The following is a 21,182-nucleotide window of genomic DNA, read 5'->3' as shown; positions in this document are numbered from 1 at the left end:
CTAGAGGTAGTTGGCATGGAAGAAGTACTACCTAGCGAAAACCAGATGGAGCTTCCTAGGTCTCATCCTTTATCTTCAGCTCAGCCTATGGCAGGATTCATGCTTCGAGTGTCTATATTTCTGCACTAGAACCCTCCCAGCCAGGCTGTGCCTAGGAAGTCCTCTGCCTCTATAGTGAGGTGGCCTACTGAAATCAGATTCTATTTGTGACCCAACTTCTGTTTTGTGACAGAGTTGATGTGAGTAGCAGCAGCAGTGAAGTGATGAATCCGCTGGGGCTCCGATTTCTCACATGGCTGCCAGATGACAGCTTCCTGGTTGTTGGTCAAGGGCAGCATGCTGCTCAGTCTGTCCTTCACCATCTGACTGCAGTGCCTCACGTGGCTGGAGCTGAAGAAGAATGCCTGAATTTACGGTACTAGAGATCTGTCAGTTGTGGCTGAAGTCTGAGAACACTTCTGGACAGTGCCTAGAAGGAATTAAGTCTCTTACTAGCCTGGAGGCCATGGGTTAAGGAATTTGGCTCTCTTCTGATGGGAGAACCAAACAGCTTATGAAGCTGCCTACTGGTCAGCACTTGCCTGTAGTCCTAATGCCTACACTCAGCCTGGCAGGTTGCATGCTAAGCATGCCAGTATCAGTACTGGATAGCTCTGTTCCTTGGAATTCAAGGCCCTTAGGGCAAGGGGATGGCACATGACACTGAATTCCTCCATTCCTTTGCCCACCATTATCAAGGGGACCAGAAGGGGACCAGTAGCCATCGAAATTGCTCTCCTCCTCCTCACCTGCTGGTCTTTGTGGGGCCAATTGAGCTAAAACCAGACACAAAAGAAAGCCACCTGGGGTGCAGAAATACGGTTCCCAAAGAGATCAGGAGAGCTGCTTTTTGCAGCACTCACCCAGCAAAGACAGAATGATTTGCATGTGAACTGTAGAACAGAAAAAGAGGGGTATGTTTGCAGAGTGCTGCAGTGCAGACAGTGACCAGCACAGTTAGGCAGATGCCTGTTGGCTGGAGTTGCTGGTGCTCTGCGATGCTACTGTCAGCTGACATAAGTGTAAGAAGTCTGCAGAAGATCTTTATATGAACAAAGTATGTCCATGCTGGAGCTGTGCATCTTTTCATCTGACTAGAATAAATGCAGGATTGAGGTATCTGCACTTAAGTATTATCTGCTGTGGCTGATGTTCTGTATTTCCTCTCTCTTGCATCAGATTGTCAGTGCCTGTAGATGGAGAAGTGATCAGCCTGTACTGCAGCCCTGTGACCAAAACTGTAGCTCTGCAGCTGACTGATGGACGAATCTTAAAATACCTGTGGGGTAAGCTGGGCCTTGTTAAAATACCTGGTCTTATGTGTAGTTGTTATATATTTCTTAAAAGGTTTAATGAGATGATTTTACTTTCTGGGACTTGAGTGACTCTTGCTGTGTAGTTGGTGCTGCTTTTATATTTCCTCCTCCCAGAAATGGGCTGAATAAAATTAGTGATTTGTGTCAGAATTCAATTAAAGATAACTTTATATATATACATATGAATTTGCACACACAAAGTTCAGTGCTGACTGACTGCAACATCCATAGATCTTCTCTTTTATTCTACTGTGGATAAAGGCACTACTGAGCCACTGGAAGTTACTACCTTCTTGTCTGCTGTGTCATGGATTTCTGTCTAGCATTCCTCCCCTCTTTCAGATAGTGTGGCTTATTCCCAGTTCTGGTTTTCGTAAGATATGTGTCATGTGGTTTTAATGTCTGAGTTTTTGATTGGCTGGAAAACAATTAGATCTTCTTTGCTCCTTAGAGGCTTCTACTCCAGTCCTTGAGCCCTGGCGGAGTAGCAGTAGCTCTGCTGTTCAGTTCCCCTACCGTTGTGTGCAGACTTCCATCACAAGGATCAGTGGTGAAGTAAGTGAGACTGAAGCAGATTAAATTCCCTACTCAGTTGTTCTCTGTGCCAAAAGCACACCATGGTCTTCTCCTCAGGGCCCAGTGATACTTGTTCATGGTGTTCTTCATAAGGCCCTTTGCAGAGCTGAGAGCTTATCTTCTCTTGCCTTCTAGAGCATTTCTGGTGGATTGCAGTTAACACCTGATCACCCCATTCTATGAATACAACAAATAATTTCATTAAAGAGTGAGAAAATACAAAATTGGAGATTTCTAACAGTTACTACCACACTCTTTTTGAAAGAACTGTTTTGCTTGGTTTTATTTGAACTTAACCTATTAGCAAATATGGCTGCACTGAGTTACTGCAGATGTCCTGCTAGTGCTCTGCTGCTTTTTCCTGTTGGAGATGGTTTCTTGATAGTTACAACTTCTTGAAGAATGACCCTGGTATTTCAGGGATTTCCTTCCTTCAGTGTCCAGCTGTAGGAAGCTACTTTGATCTGCTCTGTAGTGGGGCTTTACCACTGGTATCCTAGACCAAGTGCTGCTGAATAGAAGAGCCTAGATTTCTAGAATGGTTTCTGCTTCCATTTTGTGACTGTGCAGTTACAGGGTAGGCCAAGCTGGATTTTCAGCCAGCAGTGTTTAAAGATGTGCAAGTTTAACTCCTGGAAGAAAGGCTGGATGACTTGCTGTTATCCAACAGCAGCTTCTCTTAAGTAAGTAAGTCACATGAGGTACTCATTACCTAATTGTTAGGTACTTCAATCTAGTGCTTTTCAGTATTGTGGAAGACTTGAGGTTGTGATGCTGATAGCTCATACTTGTCATTATTTTAATTACAGGAGGTGATCTTGGGCCTCACAGATCGATGCCGTTTTTTTGTTAATGATACTGAGGTACAAAGCTTTTGCCCCTCATTTCATGCCCTTTTTTTCTGCCAAAGGCAGCTTCTTTATTCTGGTTTAAACTTTGATAAACTTCATTTTTTTACAGGTTGCTTCTAACATCACATCATTCGCAACATACAATGAGTTTTTGTTGGTGACAACCAACTCGCACACCTGTCAGTGCTTCTGCTTGAAGAACTTGTCAGTGAAGGGTAAATATCAGGACTGGCTGCCTGTTGCTAACTTGTAACATTTGTCTAGGTAATACGTGATGTCCCCATTTTTCACATCCAAGCCTGTTGTATTTGGGTACCTCAAAGTGTTAAAGAGATGAGAGTAACAGAGCTGCTTTCAGAAATCTACCAGAGAGCAAGGAGCTCAGGGAACTGATTGTATATGTCATGTGTTTTTCACGGATTAAAATAAGAGAATTTTTCCTATAGTTGATCCATACACTGTTTCCAACAGCCTAGCCCTGCATGCTCTTCCTTCCCTTCATATTCAGAAGAAGTCTGTGTGCTATTTGAAGGTGTGTGCTAGGGAGGGGATCACTATATAAAGAGTTTCTGCTGGTGTCTGGCTATGAGAAGTGTGATGACTTTGGTAAATGCAGGGCAACAACTTACTGGTCCTTTTGCATCCTTCAGTGCTACTCTTATCTGGGCTGTTGAGCTTTGTCATCCTGTTGTGCAGAAGACACAGCTCTGCTTTGTGTACAGGTTCAGCAGTGATTAGTGCTCAGCAAGACCTGTCAGGAATTGTTGAATATCACTGTTGTACTGGTAGCTTGGTTGGTCCGGTACAACCTTGCCTGGCTCCTACAACATGGAAGGCCCTAAATGGAGCACTGTGCTGTGTGTGGCATGTATGCTGATAAATGTTATCTTCAGCCCTCCAGGCTAGCCTGAGCAGTGCTGCTTCACCCAACAGTGAGACCCTGCGCAAGGTGGAGCGAGGTTCACGTATTGTCATCGTTGTTCCCCAGGACACAAAGGTGGTGTTGCAGGTCAGTGCTCTGCCTGTGTCTGCTGATGTGCTATCAGGATGTGCAGGGGCCTGTCACCATGAGCACCTGGCCAACCTGCAAACAGTGTAGGCAGTGCTACAAAGCTGCTAGTACTGCCCTGCAGTGTTGCCACACAGCACTTCACAAATCTTCAGCTGCCTGGCTGGATGCAGAGGGATTTTGAGCATGCCTTTGGGAGTTAGGTTCAGTAGAGGCAGATAGGTATGTGCAGAACTGGGAAGGACCATTCAAGTTCCTAATGACTGAGGTAGTATAGTGCTACATATTGTGGCCTCTCACCATGAATCACTTCCTAGTATTTACTAGCAACCTTACATTAGCCTTGGCACTTAGTTTTTTGCTGAGCTCACTTTTCAGAACTGCCAGAGATTCACAGAATGGAGAAAGACGTAATTTGAGAGGTACCTTTGTGTTGGAACTCAAAATGTCTCTCAGACATTTTTAGAGGTTCCAGGCCTTGGTCAGAAGCATTTTAGATCCCGGCAGGCAGCTGGAAACAGCTGTGATTTTGAGTTTGAGCCATGGAATGAGCTACCAACTTTGAAGATGGAGCAAGCAGTCACAAAGGGTTAGATAGTATAGTAGAAGTAGTTACAAAGTAGAGGGAAAATTTTTTAGTATTGTACAGGGGGGTTTTTACTTTGTACATGGGGGTCAGAAGTTCTAAGATGGAGGAAAGTGAGCTGATCCTGTTCCTCCTTCTTCTTCCTTGCCTCCATGTTCTTGGTGATGTTGGCACTCACAGATTGGTTTAGAGTAGAAAAGCACTTTGTAATATAGGTATGGGGGGAAACTGTAAACATGCAATACGTAATATATCATATAAAAGAGAGCAGCAGCCCTGGGCAGGGGGAGAGAAGAAGAAGACAGCAGATAGGCAGGATGTCAGGGTGTGTGTGTGTGCCTCTGCCCAGGCCGCTGACCAAGCAGCTGCAGCCCGAGAAAACAATCTTTTAGATAATCAACAATAAACTGCCTTGAGACCAAACAGCAAAAGCCTGAGGAGTTTTTCTTTGGAAGCACAGGTTGGAGGAGAGACTTTACCACATGAGACCCCAGACCAAGCTTGGGATTCTCACACCTTTGGAGATGTGGAGCCCAACATCCTTCTCAGAGCAGGGCTAACATGAAAACTTGATCAGGTTGCTCTGGGTCATGCCTGACTGGGTAGAGTCTAACTTCCTAAGGAAGGGGTGTTTCTGGACAGAGAATGTTCAGGTATTTTTCCACAGTTGTTGAAATTTCATGTCCTCTGAAGTGAGCAACCATGCACTTGCAAGTAGCAGAAAGGCCTAAGAAATTGGCCAGTCCTCACTTTTCCTACAATGTAGGCAGAGTAACTAAAGTAAGTAATTTTGTGGATCTTGTGTTATAGATGCCAAGAGGAAATCTGGAGACCATTCACCACCGTGCTCTGGTTCTTGCCCAGATTCGGAAGTGGCTGGACAGGTAAGTGGTGCTGGTGTATTCATGTCTTCCCTCTTCCAGTCTGAGCTGTTAGAGGCAGACTGACCTGGAAAAGAGAGGGAGGCTAAACTCAGAGGAATTGACCGTGTTAGAGGGAACAGAACTGTTTCTAGGGTGACCACCTTGAAGTCTAGCTTTCAGCTGTGCCAGGCACTTGTCACTTCACCATTGAAGGGCTGAAAATTGTGTGGGTGGGAGAAATCTTCATCTGCTTCATTCTCCAGACATCTCAATCACTTTAGGATTAAGCTTTCTGTTTTTCATTTTTTACTGAATTCATTTACATTGAAATTTTCTGAAAGGGAAATTGATACAAAATGTAACACTCTTTTAATGGAGATAAAAATAATCTAAGTTCTGTATTGCTTCATCAACCTTGCAGGCTGGTGTGTCTCACTGCAAGGGTCAGCAATGAATAGTATTGACCTTGCACATTTTTCTGGAAGGCTGTCTACACAGCTGATTATGTAGGCTGTTCTCATCCCACTAGTTCTGTGCTTAGCTCTAGTAAGTTGCCTTTGTTTGCATCTTATCCACTAAGTAAACAGTCCCACTTGATTCATTCCTCCAGGCTTATGTTCAAGGAAGCTTTTCAGTGTATGAGGAAGCTGCGAATCAACCTCAATCTTCTCTACGACCACAATCCCAAGGCAAGTCTGCCCAGCTCTTGTGTTGTTTGCCATACTAATCTAGCCTGGAATCCACTGAACAGTGCACTGTTCAGTGCACTCAGGAGTGTGGATGGTGCTGTCATGTCTGCTTTCAGCAGTGATGGCTGTTCTGCACTGCAACATCATTGTAAAGTCAGACCTGATTTAGCATTTCCTTCATCCTGTACTTTCAGAAAAGGTCTCTGCATTTATTCTTATTCTTGACATACATGTTCTTTACTGTTCAATGGTAGTACTCTTGTTCATTTCAGGTATTTCTGGAAAACACAGAAACCTTTATCAGGCAAATAGATTCTGTGAACTATATCAACTTGTTTGTCACAGAACTGAAGTAAGTATTAGTCTGCAAATGGGAGTATGCATGTAATCATGGTGGTACGTTATTTTGTTAAAATATTGGCAACTCCAGTGTGGGTGCAAGGAATCAAAAATCTGGCATGTCGAGTCATGGCTCAGTAGTTTCAGGATAGCATGTCTTGTTGGAAATTCCAGTTTGCAGGCAGCCATTAGATTTTTGTAGCAAGTAATTAGTACATTATCTGAGTGCTTTGACTTCTCTGCTGGTTTGTGTAGAGCAGTAAATGAGAGCAGAGAAAATTTTGTTCCCTCATAAAGAGGAGCAAGGTAGCAGTGCATATCTAGTCTGAGGCCAAGATACTTGCTTGGATCCTCAAACCAAGTCCCCTGACTTCTTTCTTAAGGGCTTGACAGTGATAGTAGTTTCAGAACTTCTCAAGCTTTCTAAAGTCAATAATTGTGTAGGAACTGCTGCTATCACTCAGGTGTTGGTTTGATTTTCAGTGTTGACCTGACCAGAAATGATAGCAAATGGCTTATTTTTCTGAATTTTTCAGTGGATATATCCGTAGTGGATTTAGTGGAAGACAGCTATATCTTGCAAATCTAGTCTTCTGATTTTTTGGTGCTACTAAAGTAATTGTTTGACCAGTTTTAGGGTCTTTTTTTTTAATGCCTGTCTTGGCTGACAATTAGTTTTGACAGAGATTTTTGGAGAGCTTCCTGTTAGCATGGCAGTTAATGAGTAGTTATTTTCTGCATGCATTTGAGTTCCTTAATTTTACTGTCTTTGTTCTGGGCTATGTGACGGACAGTGCTCTTATTCACACTACCTGTTTTTATGCAGAGAAGAAGATTTCACGAAGAGTATGTACCCATCTCTGAATGGTAGCAGTAACAGCCAGCCACCCCAGCATCCTGATCAGAAAAAAGTAAACCTCATATGTGATGTGATGAGAGTTGCCATGGAACACATTGACCCTCAAAAGTGAGCACTTTCTTACTGTAGTGAAGGAACCATTAGAATTCTAGTAAGTCATTGGCAGGAAGTGAAGCTGTCCTTGACATCAGTTATTTGGCCCAAGGTTCTCTGAGGTGAGCTTGTGCTCCACAAAATTTACTTACCATGCCTTGCTTCTGCTGAGCATGCTGTCCTGGAAACATCTAATAATTCCACAGATAGCATATCAACATTTTACTAGCAGAACTAAATTAATAGATGCAGGATGCTTATAAAGGTTTAGGAGATACACTCAATTTAGGATCAGTCTGTGTGGGAATGGAGACATGAGTAAGATTTTCATCTTGGTGAGTTGCTGACTGTTTGAAGCAGCTGGCCCTTTGGAAAGATATCAGCTGTTCCATTTGACACTGAATTACTTTATAAATTATCAGCTCAATTTTCCTGATTGACTGATTACCTTTTTGGTAACCATCCTTTTCAGATTAATTAACACCAGACAAAGATAAAAGCTGGGAAAATATGATAATAACAGTGCCTGGTGAAAGGTGGTAAACTATTGACAGTTTAATGTTAAACAGTAGAGAGGGGAGCAACAGGTGTGAGGAGCTGCTGTGCCCTGAGAATTTAGACACTTTCCAGCAAACTATTTCAGAAAACAGAGCATTTGCTTGGGTGGGAAAGCTATTTTGAAATAATAAATTTGAGATGTATGGAAGAATAAATAACACCCTAGAAAGCTAATAATTTTTTTAAAAAGGCTATTTTTGTGCCAGATCTGGAAAACCGTGTCCAGCTCTCTGAAATTTCTCAGAGAGAGTTCCTTCATCATGCTGGCTGGCATGGCAGAGGAAGCTTATTATAGTCAAAACACACCTCCAGCTTTGTGATATGCTTGGGAAGACAAGTTGAGTAGAAGAACTTTTCTGGTATATTCTCTTCCTATGTTTGCTGCCTATCTCTAGGAGAATCCAAGTGCCTGAGCAGTTTCATTTTTATTTTTTTACTAAAACATAAACTAGAACTTGCACAAACTTTCCTAAAAAAGGAGTAAGCTGTGTTTGTTCACTTCTCTTTTATTCAGATACTGCCTATCGATACTGACAGCACATGTGAAGAAAAGTCCTCCAGAGCTGGAAATTGCTCTCCAGAAGGTTCACGATCTTCGAGGTTTTGTATCAGAAACTCAGAAGTTTTGGTGGTTTGCAGGAGCTTTATGTTAAGGAAACCTCTCTGTCCAACTAAAACTGTTAAGGGGGAAACTTCCCCATCTGACCATCCAGGAGCCACACTGGTAGTGACATTTGCACCACCTGAGCTGGAATGACCCCCCACAGCTACATCCCCCACACTCACATTCAGACCAGGATTCCTTACCAGCTCCACCTCAGGTTTCCCATAGCTGAGTCTCAGGAATCCTGACCCTTAATATAATTTAGTCTCAGTGACAAAATAGCAGCTCTAGCTGGTGCCTCTGAAGAGGGATCCTGAACAGAGGAACCCCTGGCCTGTGACAACTTTTATACCTTTGCAGTCTATCCCTGCAAAAATCTGGTGGTCCTCAGCTCCCACCAGGTCTCAGTGTCTCACAGGTCTGTGTCCCCTTTGTTATGCAAGCTCACCACCGAAAGCTCAACCTGCAGCTCCCAGTGCATCTACACCCTGAGATACTACATTGGATGTGTTCCTCAACGCTTTAGTCATTAGCACAGTTCACCAAGAAAATTATTTTAAGATTGCTGTTTATGGAGCAAGCCAAAAACCAGAAATGGACTTGAAACCAGCTATGTGTTTAGGTACAGCAGCATATCAGCTAAGATAGGCTGCTGTACTCACCATCAACTCGCCCTTTTGACCAGGTCTGCTGGCAGATTCTCCAGAGCTGGACCTGTTTTCACTTTCCAGTTGGAGCTCTAGTTCTCCCAGCATGGAATAGGAAGTTCCTATTCTGGATTCTGGTATCCCAGACTAGCAAACTTTGCCTTTATTCTGTCCTGATCATTCGAGTTCATCATGATTGCACACTCACTGCTATGCTTCAGGTGGTCCTTGAAGTTGCCTAGTAAAGGCAAAGTAACCCTTCCTCAAGGTAGAGCAAGCTGTTAGTCTGATGGTCTGTTTTGATGTCAAGGTTGTGCTTGATGATGCATCCTTTCCTCACACCAGGGCTCCACTGCTGGTGGTGTAACAGGTCATATGCTGCTTTATCTTGTTGCAGAAAGTATTACGCCCAATGTCCAAGCTGTGAGTGCAGAAGAAGCACTAAAGTACCTGCTTTTCCTTGTGGATGTCAATGAGTTGTATGATTATTCCTTGGGGACGTATGACTTCGATTTAGTCGTTATGGTGGCAGAAAAGTCTCAAAAGGTCTTGGCTTATACTTTCAGCTAAGGAACTTATTTTTCTACTTTCTCAAAGGTTTTTTGTAATCTGCAGATCAGCCTGCATGTTTTCTTAGTAATGGTTCTACCCAGGCAAGATTCCTGTATTCAGAAGCCCTCTTTATGCTTGGGATGGTGCTGGGCGAGTGTCATGTCTCTGCATCCTTTGGTTCTTGAACACAGCTTTGGAAATTTATTTGTGTTCAAGATGAAATGGTGCTCTTCTAGAGCAGCAGGGCAAAGTATCTCTGGGGAAGAAAGCTACCCAGAGTAGGTTTGGGTATCTGAAGTTTTGTGACTGCATGCCTTCCATTCTCAGTACTGTACTCTTTATTCTTGCTTGTTTAGTAGTTTCCATGATAATAGCATGTGTCTTCATGTGGGTTTAATGTGAAATCTCTGAACTGAAATGCCCATTTGCATCTTCAGTTTCCTAATGTAACAGAAAATTCTGCTGCCCATCAGTTAAAACACCCTATTTGTGTTAACAGGTTTTATGACCCTTGGTGTGGGGAAGTTGATAACTTTATGGCTGCTAATTTATACATAATCATAGATAATAGAAAGCAACATTTAATATGACACATAGGCTTGAATTTTAAATGTTAGCAGCCTTTAGATACTGCTGAAGTCCGTGTGGGAGCCTGGTAATTCAAGTTAGTAATTTCTGGCAAGAGTATATGCACAAATTGATTCTTACATTTGGAGGAAAAAAAGCCTTTTTTAGTGTATTATAATATTTTTTCAAATACGGGCCTGTCTGTTGATGAAGATGGGGGCAAATAAGGATTTTAGCAGATTAGCTCAATTGCAGTTTTTATTGTTCTTTGCAGGATCCAAAAGAATACTTGCCCTTCTTAAATACCCTCCGAAAGATGGAAACCAATTATCAGAGATATACAATAGACAGACATTTGAAGAGATACACAAAAGCTCTTGGCCACCTCAGCAAATGTGGTAGGTGTCCTAAGGAGGATTTCTGCAGTAACATTTCCATTTTGGAAAGCCTTTGAGGGAAAATAGCTAAAGAAAGAGAAGGATTGCACAAGACCAACTTCCCATCTGGTAATGTGTGGCGAACTTCTGCTACTTGCTTTTTGTACTCTAGTTTGGTGCGGGAAGAAATGTTTACTCCTCTGTGGTCATAAAGCACACAAACTCTTGTGTTGTTCCTGCTCAAGTCAGTTATGCCTGGTTATATATAATATCTCTGGCAAAACCTCTAGAAAGTGAAGACTTTGATTTTACAGTAGGAGAATGGGTGGTCTTCCACCCAGGCACCTCTAGTTGCTTCTCCATGTTGTGAACCCAGACTGTCTGGGAGCCAGGAGGGCCATGTACTTCCTTTTTAATATTTACAAAAAGTAAATTATTTCTGCAGGTCCTGAACACTTCTCTGAATTGCTGAACTTGGTAAAGGATCAGAATCTGTATTCTGAGGCCTTGAAGCTGTACCCCTCTAGCACTCAGGAGTACAAGGTGTGTAAGCTTGTGACCGTGTAGTGTCAAAGGTTTATATTCCCTTATGCATGTGTTTGGATCTCCAGGGCACCTTGCTTGAGGGCAGGAATGAAACTGCAGCTGCATGTGTTCAAATTCTCTAGGTCGTTGCTCTTCCAGTGCTGAGACTCTCTCCTGAGATAACAGCTGGAGTGACTCTCAGCACTAACCCTGTGCAACTTGGTCTTCGATGGTTGTTATTCCTTTGATCCTGTGACTCAGGACCTGGAAGTGCTGTTTCTTCTGCTGCACTATCTTAAAGCGTGCTGAGTAACTTCCATAACCTCAGAAAACTTCTCCTTGTTTTGACCTCTATGTAGCTTCCAGGCTGTGTGGGGACAATTTGTTAATCCTTATACTGTTCTGAAAAAAAGTGCTGAAAAACTTGGACACTTGTAGATGTGCCTTTTCATAGTGCATAGTCTCCCTTACTGGTTTCAGTGTTACTGAAGAACTTCAACGTGTCCAAGGCTGAGATAAAATGTAAATGCATTTAATATAATCTAATGTAGTTACTGTAAATACGCAACACACAAGCCTTTGTACAAGGAAAAATTGAGTGAGAGGGGAAATAGAGAAAATTGGTCAATTTGCAGCACAGTGAAAGCAGAAAAGAATCTATTCATGAGGGAGGTCTGTTTCTGAATGAGTCTTTGGGAGTATTTTATTATTCCCCCTGTATCCTTCCAGTGAAATCCACTTGCCCCTTCTTCATGGAAATAGTGAGCTTTGAGTAACCTGTGCCTATGGAGTTAGAGCATGTTCCCTTGTGCCAGTGTTTGTTTCCTAAAGTGGGTTGGTTCAGGGAGACATTCTAACAGAAACTACTTATGTGGGTGGGGAGGAAGGGTCTGGTTTCCTGCAGTATCTAGTTTACCCAGCATTTGGTTTGGAGAGTTAGGCGCCTCCCTGTGTCACTCACTGTAGTTCTGTAAAGTGTCTCTGTGTGCTGATCATCAGCCCTTGGCTTGATATAGTTTGAAATGAAGCATAAACTTCATGCCTGGAAACTCCTTAGAGAAGCTGGGTAAGAGGCTTTTGTTGATGGGCCCTTAATTTTTATTAATGGAGGACTGTTACTGACTTACATTTTTTTTTCAATTTTTTTGTCCCTGTCTTTCAGGATATTAGTGAAGCATATGGGGAGTATTTGACTCAGAAGCAGCTGTATGAACAGGCTGCATTGATATTTGCTCGTGCTGGCATCTTTGCAAAAGCACTTGATGCTTTTCAGAGCAGTGGCAGCTGGCAGCAAGCCATGTGCATGGCATCACGGCTTGGTTACACAAAGGATAAGCTGTCCAGCCTGGCACGGAGCATGGCAGGTAGGCCTTGAAGAGATGTAAATGTGCAGAACAGAGTGGCTGTTGGTACTTTTGGTTCACTTCAATTTTTCCTAACATTCGATGAAAACTCCAGTATTCAGCAGCACTTTTCTTAAATGCAAACAAAGATCCCATGTTTCCCCAAGGTTTGCACATTTGCACATGACCTTTGTTTCTCAAAGGAACCAAAAGATGCTGAAGCTGAATTGGCAGGCAACATAGGAGCTACCAAGCAAACTGTGCCCTTGGCTGCCCAGTTCTAACTGCTTCTTGCATTGTTCCCTTGCAGCTGGTTGCCAACTGGTGTTCCAAATTGCCTCATTAGTTAATTCCAAGGAATGGACATGCACTGAAGTGTCTGACATAACTGAGGCCTCTAGACATTAACTGATGCAAGTGTTGTGCCTATTCACCAACCTTAAAGGCTGTTGGATAATTTGGATCTGCATCTTTTTTTCTCCTTGAAGCCAGCTAGCAGCTGGGACCAGCTGGTACATAAAGCTGTGTGTTGTCCTAAGGAGGAAAAGGTAGTTGGTCACAGAATATGTACTCACTAGCACATGTCAGACATAAGGTGTGTTGTGGACCTGGTGTATATTTCAGCAAGAGAAATTTCATCTATTTCAGCTAGAGAATCATTACTCAGAGGCAGAGTTTACGAAGGGCCATTTAATACAGAGGGAGTATGGCTTCTGGCAGCCTAGTCATCCAGAGTTGGATACTCCAGTATTTGCTTTTTCTGTCACTTAATGTGATTTAAATTCTTCATTCCTTTAATGTTTTTTTTATGGTGCCTTTTTTAAATTACAGCTGTAATTTAGCAATTGAGCACATATGTGAGCAGATAGAAAGTGTCTCAGTGAGTGGGATTTTTCCTCTACTTTGTAATTTTTTGGCACAAATTCCAGCAGTTTCTGAAAAGATGAAACTCCACTTTTTCTTGTAGGAAAACTAGTTGAACAGAGAAAGTATGCAGAGGCAGCCATTCTCCTGGAGCAGTACACTCAGGTAATGTCATCACCCTCCTGCCTGTGGCCCAGGGTTGCCCAGTGTCTGTCAGTCCATTACACCATCTGTTTTCTCTGTTCTCCTGCACCACATGTGATTCTATGCATGCTAACAGCAAAACAGTCTGTGCCATGGGCCCCCCTGGGGAGGGCAGAGCAGGCCTGGGTGATGCAGTGAGCAAGGTGGGGATAAATGCTGTGTCCCTGAGTTTTTCCACTTGTGAAGCCTCTCATGCTTTGTTATGAGAAACGTTTGTCTCAGAGAGCCCAAACATGAGGAAATAAGACAGAGTTCCAGAGGGATTTCCCCTTAGTTTCAGAGAAGTAACATAGTTTAGCTCAGTTGGTTTGTGTTTTTTGTTTGCTTGTTTGGGTTTTTTTCTCAACACCTCAAAGTAGCTGACATAGTAGTGTTTTCGTCTCTTGACTGTGATACTGCTGCATAGAAATACTCATCTGAATAGCTTCTATCTGGACATGTATTACTAACAGCAGCAGCAGCCCATGGTTGCTCTTTCCTTCTAGGATTATGAAGAGGCTGTTCTCCTGCTCTTAGAAGGGGCATTTTGGGAAGAGGCTTTGAGACTGGTAAGACATTTCAAACCATAAGAACAGAAGTGGAAATACATCTTTAGAGTGCAAAAACAGAGGCATGTGGTGTACTTTCTCTTTCCCTGATCCAGATTCACAAGTATGGTAGGCTGGATATCTTGGAAACCAACTTGAAACCTGCTATTTTGGAAGGTGAGTTGGCACAAGAATCTTAAGATTTCTCTGTTCTATAGAGGCTAAAGATCTTTGCTGGGTCTGTGGGAAGTTGCAGCATTTCAATACTGGAAGGTATATGGAAGGATACTTTGCTTCCACCTAATTTATGTTGCTCACTTGGCTGTCCTCAGTGCATCTTGTAGCCCTGCAGTGTCATGGGATCTTTTTAGCTTAGTCAGGCACCTTTGGAGCTTTTCCAGACCTCCCAGTCAAAAGCTGCAAAGAGATCTATATCTCTATGTCCATGAACAAGCAGAACTGTCCTTGTTCCAAAGCACATGTAGCAGTAGCACTATGGGCCAGAAAAATGGCTATCTGTTCTGTAAGCTTTGATGAGTAGTTTTTGGAAATAAAAAATTATTTGATAGCTTTAGTCTCCCTTCCGCACAGGAAGAATGTTTTATAGCTTGTTCTTCTTTTGCATGCTTTATGAGTTGAAGGATTTTTTTATGAGCTTGTTGAAGTCTGTGCTTGTGTAAAAAATGCTTTTCTATTTCTCTTGCACAAATGTTTATGTTTTGATTTTCTTAATGATCAGCTCAGAAAAGTCAGCTGATCTTCCTAGATTCCCAGAAAACAGCATTTCTTCGCCATAAGAGTCGCCTGCAAGTGGTGCGAGAGCTGAAGGAGAAGGCTTGTGAGAACCTGCAGGGTTGGTATTGAAGTGCATATGACTTTCTCCTGCATACGTAACTGTGATAATGTTTTTGTTTGCGGTTGCTCTGATAGAGCTGTGCTCTCCATTAGCTCCAATGGGATCTACAGTAGTAAAACAGCATTCTTCTCAACCCCTCCTCACTCCATACTTGGGAGTGCGGTTACTCTTGTATTTTCAGCTTTTCCTTGGGTCACAGCTTTCACGCAATGAAAATGCACCTGAAAGCTCTTCAAAATGACACAGCATTGTCTCCACAGTACCAACTTGGCTGGGTGAGACAGTGCTCAGCATGTCCTTAGTGCCAAGTACTATAGGCATATTCACATATTCACCTGCCAGTTGACACAGGCTCGGGGAATTTCTCTGAAAGCAGAATTCTGTGTCCTAGTCCAGATCTGCTGCACTGAGATTGTCATCTGTCTGATTGTGTTGTTCAATGTCATCATCCCCACCAGGGCAAAGGAGCAGTGCTGTTCTCACAATTACTGTTTCCTCCTATTTGCTGGTTCAGTGGGGTTGGGAGCCATAACGCTCCCGAACACCCGCAGGTAGAATGACTGCCCAGCAAGCTGCACAGATCATTCAGAAAGCTTGAAATAATTCTGACCTTTCTCCATACTTTGACAGTTGTTAACATGTTTTGCAGATTATGAAGTACCAAATTGCCCAGAATCGGAGCTTTTCTCTGAAACCAGCAGTGTTGTGACAGCCAGTGACATGAACAGCAAATACACACACAGCAATTCAAGAATATCAGCGTAAGTATCTGCCTTCAAATCAGGTAGTGACTGTTCTGGCATCAGCATTCAGGTTAGCTTGCTCATGCTTGGTGTGCTTCTCATTGCAGCTGTGTGTACCTTGTAGCTGTTTTAATTACAGGCATTTCATGGTTATTTTAACTTTCACTGGAAGGGAAAGAGCAGAAAAAGGCAGAAACTACTAGTGCAACAGGAACAGCAGAGGAGCTGATAACACAGACTCTGGGTGGGTTCTGGCTCCCAGAGATGTTGGGCATGTGGCCAGAATGGCTGGCTTATAGAAAGTCAGACACAGAATATGGGCAGAGCCTCTCAAACATTAACATCTTGTGCATGTCTAGTGTTCTTTGGCCCAGATTTCATGCTTGGTGCATGGAATTTGCTACTAAATCTCATACCAATGTCTTCCCACAGTGGTTGTGTACGTTGTTTTTGAGTACCTCTCGAGAGTATGAGCTGCAGTGTGGGGTGGAGTGTATAACAGGCTGGTGTAGTCTGTGGACCACTTCTGAATTCCCTGGCTGAATTGTAGAAGAATACAGTTGTGGGGAAGATGTGGACATTTTAGACCACATGTGGTCTTGTGTGGACCAGATGTAAACAGAAGGAGAATGCAGCCTTAGAGTGAATTCAGCATCAGAGTGTGTGGATCACTTGGGAACATTATGCAAGTAGGTCTGGTCTATGAAAGAAGTTGCTTTCCTGTGATTGCTTAGGAGCTGAGCAGGCTCTGGAGATGGTAGAAATTAAAATGTTCACAGCCAAGCACAGACCCTGGCCACCAGTGTTTTAAGTGGACTTCAGCTTTGCCTGATAGTGACCACTGTTTTGTGCTTGGAGCAGCTCCTGCTTTGTGTTGTAGAGATGCTTTAACCTTCTCTGTTCCTTTTTGGAGCAGAGAAACAGCCTGACTCCTGTCCTGTGTTTCAGCCCACTAAGGATATTGGTTGAATAGCACTGAAAATACTGTCAGAGCACCTAAGGTTACATGCAGTCCCCTGTCACTGGAGAAGGCAAGGACTTGAGTGACAAGTTTCATGCACACTGTTGATGTTCCTTCAGACTTAACCCTGATAACAGCTAATGCTGTTGTGCACACTGTAACTGAACGTGCTCTTTTCAGGCGATCCTCAAAGAACCGACGCAAGGCGGAGCGTAAGAGATACAGCCTGAAGGAGGGGAGTCCTTTTGAGGATATTGCCCTTCTGGAAGTCCTGGGAGAGAGTGTTCGTGCTGTTGAGACTGTAAAAGGTAGGACAGTTGGTGATCTTAATCCATGCTGCAGCTTATGAGGATGAGGATAGCTAAGGTAGTGTGCCCCTTCTTGTTCTTACTGTGTATGCTGTAGAGAAAGGGTGCCTGGTCCCATACAGCTATCTGTGTTGGACCTTGGTTTAGTTAATCTGTCTCTGTGCTCAGAATAACATTAACTCTCTGCATTTGAAGTTGGGAGCAGAGAAAAGAGGCCTTCTCAGTGCCACTACAGATTTGCCTTCTTTTTGTTCTCAGACACTGTAGGGGCTCAGTAGGAACAGAACCAATTCTGAGTTGCTGCTCTCTTTCCTGTGTCCTGATAGCAAAAAAATGCAGCTGTTTATTTAGTATACCTGTGTTGATTGCTATTTTATTGCTTCTGTTCCCTCCTGTAGGAGAGATACACATCCTTCTGAAGCAGCTTGTGCTCTTTGGTTATGATGAGCAAGCTGGGGCACTGCAGCAAGTCCTGGAAGAGGTTTTGCAGTTGATGGTGGCCTCAGTCCCAGAAATCTGGACTCCAGACCTGCAGCAGAGCTCTGTCAGCCTGGTCTGTGCTCATCCACAATACCTATCACTCTCACTAGACAGTATCAAGTGTTTAGCAGTATTTTGCATTCTCTGGCAGAGAGCCTAGAGTCATTCCACGGTTTTCAAAATCTGGGTTTTTTTTCTGTTAAGAGGTTGAGTAGATATTCTGGGCAGGACCTGCTGAGTCAGTACACTCTAGATGGGTATAACATGTATAGGCTACTCTGTCCCGTGCACTGAATGCCACATTGGATGTGATGATGTCTTCTGAGGCTTGTGTTGCCTTGTCCTAGTGGTGATTTGTTTTTGTAAGCTCTTAAGTAATTGGTAGAATATGGGAACATTCTTTTCTAGGCCTAATGGTAGAAGTGTACTGGAGTAGAGTAGGTCTTGTGTGAAAAGCTACTGGAGTGGTCAATTAAGTCTGAACCATATATCATAAGGAGTAAATTACATAAAGAAGGGTTATGTCAGGCTTCTAAGCTTCAGCTTGATGCAGAATAAGGAAATCACAAGGACTTTAGTTAGTTCCCTTCCAGAGTAAAAAGGTCTTTATTTCTAATAAGTGGTTTCTGAGCATTTATGATGAACACAAAATGTTCCCCAGTATCTTTCCCCTAACCACTGATTAGCAGGACTCTTAAAGACAGATTAAAATGTTCTGTGTGATAGAGAACAGAGACTCACAGATGAACTTTAAATATTGATGGTGCTGTAATGAAGTCAGTCCTGCTGAATCATGACATTTATGGTGCTGTGAAAGAAGTAGGTGCTGGATAAGTTCTGTGTCATGAAAAGCTGTGTGTGACAGCAGTTATCTCTTTCTGCCTCTGTGTTAACTTTTCTGAGACATTACTGGGCTTTGATCACACTGTTCACCCTTTGATCCTGTTCACTTTGTACTGTGAGGTGTCCTGGTTTTGGACAATCATAGCAGAGTTTCCTTTGAGGGTATCCCTACTTGTGCCTTGCGTTGTTCAGATTGGAACATGGCTATTTCTTCTTACAGGTATTGGGACCCAATTCAACTGCAAACAGCATTACGGCTGCTTATCAGCAAAAGAGGATGATGCCTTCTGCTGTACAAGGTTAGCTGAGGGTCTGAGTTAAGTCTGGGTGTGAAATGTCAGGGAGGTTCATGGGCTTGGAGGCTTTCAAGCACTGCTACCTGCCAACAGTTGTACCAGTTACTCAGCTGTGGTGGTTCCTTGCTTTTCTTTATGGTGTACTTGTGGCAAGCGAGCAGCTTTCTTAACAAAGTTTATTTTGCTCTGAATTTGTGTTCTAAAACTGTTTTAGCTTTAAAATGTCTCCTGTACTAAAATATCTCAACTGCTCCTGGGTTCCTATGTGTGTAATGTCAGTCTTTTGTGAGGGAATTGAAAATCTGATTTCTTAAGGAATGTGTTAGATAGTTCTTCTTGTAACTTACCTGCTGAATTTTTCTCTCTGGCTTTGGCAGTTAGGCCAGGCCCTTGATCAGACCAGGCTACAGTCTGTCATGTGACTTTGCCATCTCCAAGTCCTCGCAGTGAATACAGAATTAGAGCTGAGAGACCTAGCAAAGGGTGGTCTCAACTCCTCAGTGTTCCCTTTCCCCTAGTTCTAGGAGGACTCTTTCCCTGCTAGTCCTGAAATTGCTTGGGGAGATCCTCTATTGAATCTGTAGATGCAACCTGTCTATTCCCACTTGCCAGGGGTGGCTTCAGAAAAAGCCTGTGTCTCTTAACTCACTGCAGAAGGAGCCAGCTCACTGTGGTGTGTGATGGGCCAGTGACAGGTGAATGAATGGAGTTCTGCTTTATGTCTATAATAGTTGGGGTTTTGTACCTCTGCCTCCTCGTTCTGAGCAGTAACACTTAACAATTGAGAGGGGACTGGGTGTCCCAGACATTTCCCAGTGAAAGGAGATCTTCTGAGGACACTGTCCTGTGCAGGCTGGTGATCAGTCACTACAGGGAAATGAGAGATGTCAAGAGATTTTTCAGCATCCTTTGATGTAAGAAAAGTGAAGAAAGTACTTGACAGCTCTTGAAGAAACTCTATTGCTGTTACCCACTGTTCCATTTGTCTTTCAGATCCAGAAGTACTGACTCCACCAAAATTCAATAAAAATCTACAGTGGAAGCTGCATCTTCTCCAGTAACCAGAAGCCAAGGAATCCCTGTGGACTCTGAGCTCTAACTTTTCACATAATTTCATTATATCTTTGCGGAAGCCTTTGCTGTTCTGATGTTTCTGATACACTATTCTTAGGGCTGTGCAAGTAAAGAATCCCTCCACCTGGCACAGCTGGTGACCCACATGGTGTCACACTTACAGGCACAACCACTCATGTCCTCTGCAGAGGTGGTTTCTGAGGCTGGGGAGCAAAAGGATGTCCAGCTCTGAGAGCTCCTACTACTGTTCCCTGCTTCTGGATGAACCAGTATTGGGTTTTCTCAGCCATCCCTGCCTCCCAGAGTTGATACTTTCCATGACGACAGGCCACATTTTAAGCACTTTGGCCTGCTTTAGAGAACTTACCTGTAAGAGCATACCAATAGCAAATTGCTGTAGTTGCTAAACAAATTTTGTGTTTTCTCTGCTGAAGCTGGGTGTTGCTGATACCAAATTTTCATCATTGCTTTGTTACATAAGAGCGAATCCTGCAGTGCCAACAGCCATTGTTGTATTGAAACTGGGCCTGTTCACACCAGGAGGTCTTGGACAGAGGAAAATACGAATAAAAGCAGGGCGGAGGTGTTGGTGTCCCACTCTGCTGGGCAATACTACCCTAATTATCTGAGTTCAAAGAAGATAGAGTAATGGTGCTTTATGGCACTGACCGATCGGCAGCTGTATCCTGATAATGCTGTGCACCATTGCAGAACTATGTCATCTGGAAACTAGTCTAGTACTGAGAATTAGGTTATACTTCTGTCATCTGATTCAAGAAGTAACAGCAGGAGTTCTGGGAGCAGAGGAGGGAGACAAGGCTGGAAACCCTCTCAGTGGTAGCATCCCCTTGGTTAATTTTGGCCTGGCAGCTGCAGTGTTCAGGCCATTTCCATTGGGTTCTGTAGAAAAACACCATACAGACAAGGTGCTTACTGTCTTGTCTGTTGGAGGTGTTGAATGGCACAGCAGTGAGCGGTGTTCTGACTGCACAGCATGAGCATGTGCAGTGCTGCAGGTGGCAAGAACTCCCATCAGATTCAGGTGGCCTTTAGGTCTTGCACCGTATGTGCTGTGCTGGTATGAGCTTGCTGGAGGGGAGTGGTAAGTCTTCTTGTCAGTGTGAAACATTGGAGCACATCTTGTTTCCAGTTGTTCTGAGTTGTATGGCCTGTTCTGGGTTGTGTGGGGATGACATAAGCCTGCTGTCAAACACTAGGACTACACTGCAAAGAGATTCTCCAAGAGTAAAGCCCTTTCAGATGGCAAAACACATGGAAGTCTTTATGGAGCAAGACTGTTGCATGGGATCTGGATCTTCAGAATGGTAGCAAAGCATAGTTCATGGTGAAACACAGAAGTCATCTACCAGATCTGGAGAAAGGATTGCTGAGGGAGCAGTGTTCTGCAGAGCACTCTGGCCCTGCAACTGAAATGTGATACTGACACCAGTAATTCCTGACATTCCTAAATCTGATGCCAGGAAATGCTGAGGTCTTGCACAACTGAATCTATTGTCTAGAAAGAACACAAGAAAAGATGAAATTGCCACTGGCTTACTGAGGATGCATGCTTGTGCCTAAGTATATGTATAATTTCTTTTGCTCTTCTATCATGGTGACTGTGAAAGCCAAA

General features: G+C 43.3%; 1 protein-coding gene across 2 annotated transcripts in view; it reads left to right on the top strand.

The window, feature by feature from the left end:
- The window catches only part of ELP1 (elongator acetyltransferase complex subunit 1), a 33,004-nt gene extending 11,822 nt beyond the window's left edge, over nucleotides 1-21,182 (top strand). Inside the window, exons 13-36 of one of the 2 annotated variants that reach the window (XM_021537111.3) lie at nucleotides 233-415; nucleotides 1,219-1,325; nucleotides 1,807-1,910; nucleotides 2,741-2,794; nucleotides 2,892-2,997; nucleotides 3,676-3,791; nucleotides 5,188-5,261; nucleotides 5,851-5,929; nucleotides 6,202-6,281; nucleotides 7,095-7,235; nucleotides 8,293-8,378; nucleotides 9,427-9,575; nucleotides 10,423-10,546; nucleotides 10,971-11,068; nucleotides 12,213-12,414; nucleotides 13,361-13,422; nucleotides 13,947-14,009; nucleotides 14,105-14,165; nucleotides 14,728-14,841; nucleotides 15,494-15,605; nucleotides 16,729-16,856; nucleotides 17,255-17,409; nucleotides 18,400-18,478; nucleotides 19,469-21,182. In XM_021537111.3, coding sequence (XP_021392786.2) covers nucleotides 233-415; nucleotides 1,219-1,325; nucleotides 1,807-1,910; nucleotides 2,741-2,794; nucleotides 2,892-2,997; nucleotides 3,676-3,791; nucleotides 5,188-5,261; nucleotides 5,851-5,929; nucleotides 6,202-6,281; nucleotides 7,095-7,235; nucleotides 8,293-8,378; nucleotides 9,427-9,575; nucleotides 10,423-10,546; nucleotides 10,971-11,068; nucleotides 12,213-12,414; nucleotides 13,361-13,422; nucleotides 13,947-14,009; nucleotides 14,105-14,165; nucleotides 14,728-14,841; nucleotides 15,494-15,605; nucleotides 16,729-16,856; nucleotides 17,255-17,409; nucleotides 18,400-18,478; nucleotides 19,469-19,536 — 2,545 coding nt within the window. In that variant the 3' untranslated portion in view covers nucleotides 19,537-21,182. The remainder of the gene's footprint in view (nucleotides 1-232; nucleotides 416-1,218; nucleotides 1,326-1,806; nucleotides 1,911-2,740; nucleotides 2,795-2,891; nucleotides 2,998-3,675; nucleotides 3,792-5,187; nucleotides 5,262-5,850; nucleotides 5,930-6,201; nucleotides 6,282-7,094; nucleotides 7,236-8,292; nucleotides 8,379-9,426; nucleotides 9,576-10,422; nucleotides 10,547-10,970; nucleotides 11,069-12,212; nucleotides 12,415-13,360; nucleotides 13,423-13,946; nucleotides 14,010-14,104; nucleotides 14,166-14,727; nucleotides 14,842-15,493; nucleotides 15,606-16,728; nucleotides 16,857-17,254; nucleotides 17,410-18,399; nucleotides 18,479-19,468) is intronic. The other variant, XM_021537112.3, reaches the window with a different exon arrangement.

The sequence above is a fragment of the Lonchura striata genome, chromosome Z (genome assembly GCF_046129695.1).
Source record: "Lonchura striata isolate bLonStr1 chromosome Z, bLonStr1.mat, whole genome shotgun sequence".
Taxonomy (NCBI): Eukaryota; Metazoa; Chordata; class Aves; order Passeriformes; family Estrildidae; genus Lonchura; species Lonchura striata.
Note: the sequence above shows the minus strand (reverse complement) of the source record. Positions and strands in the feature narration are given on the sequence as shown.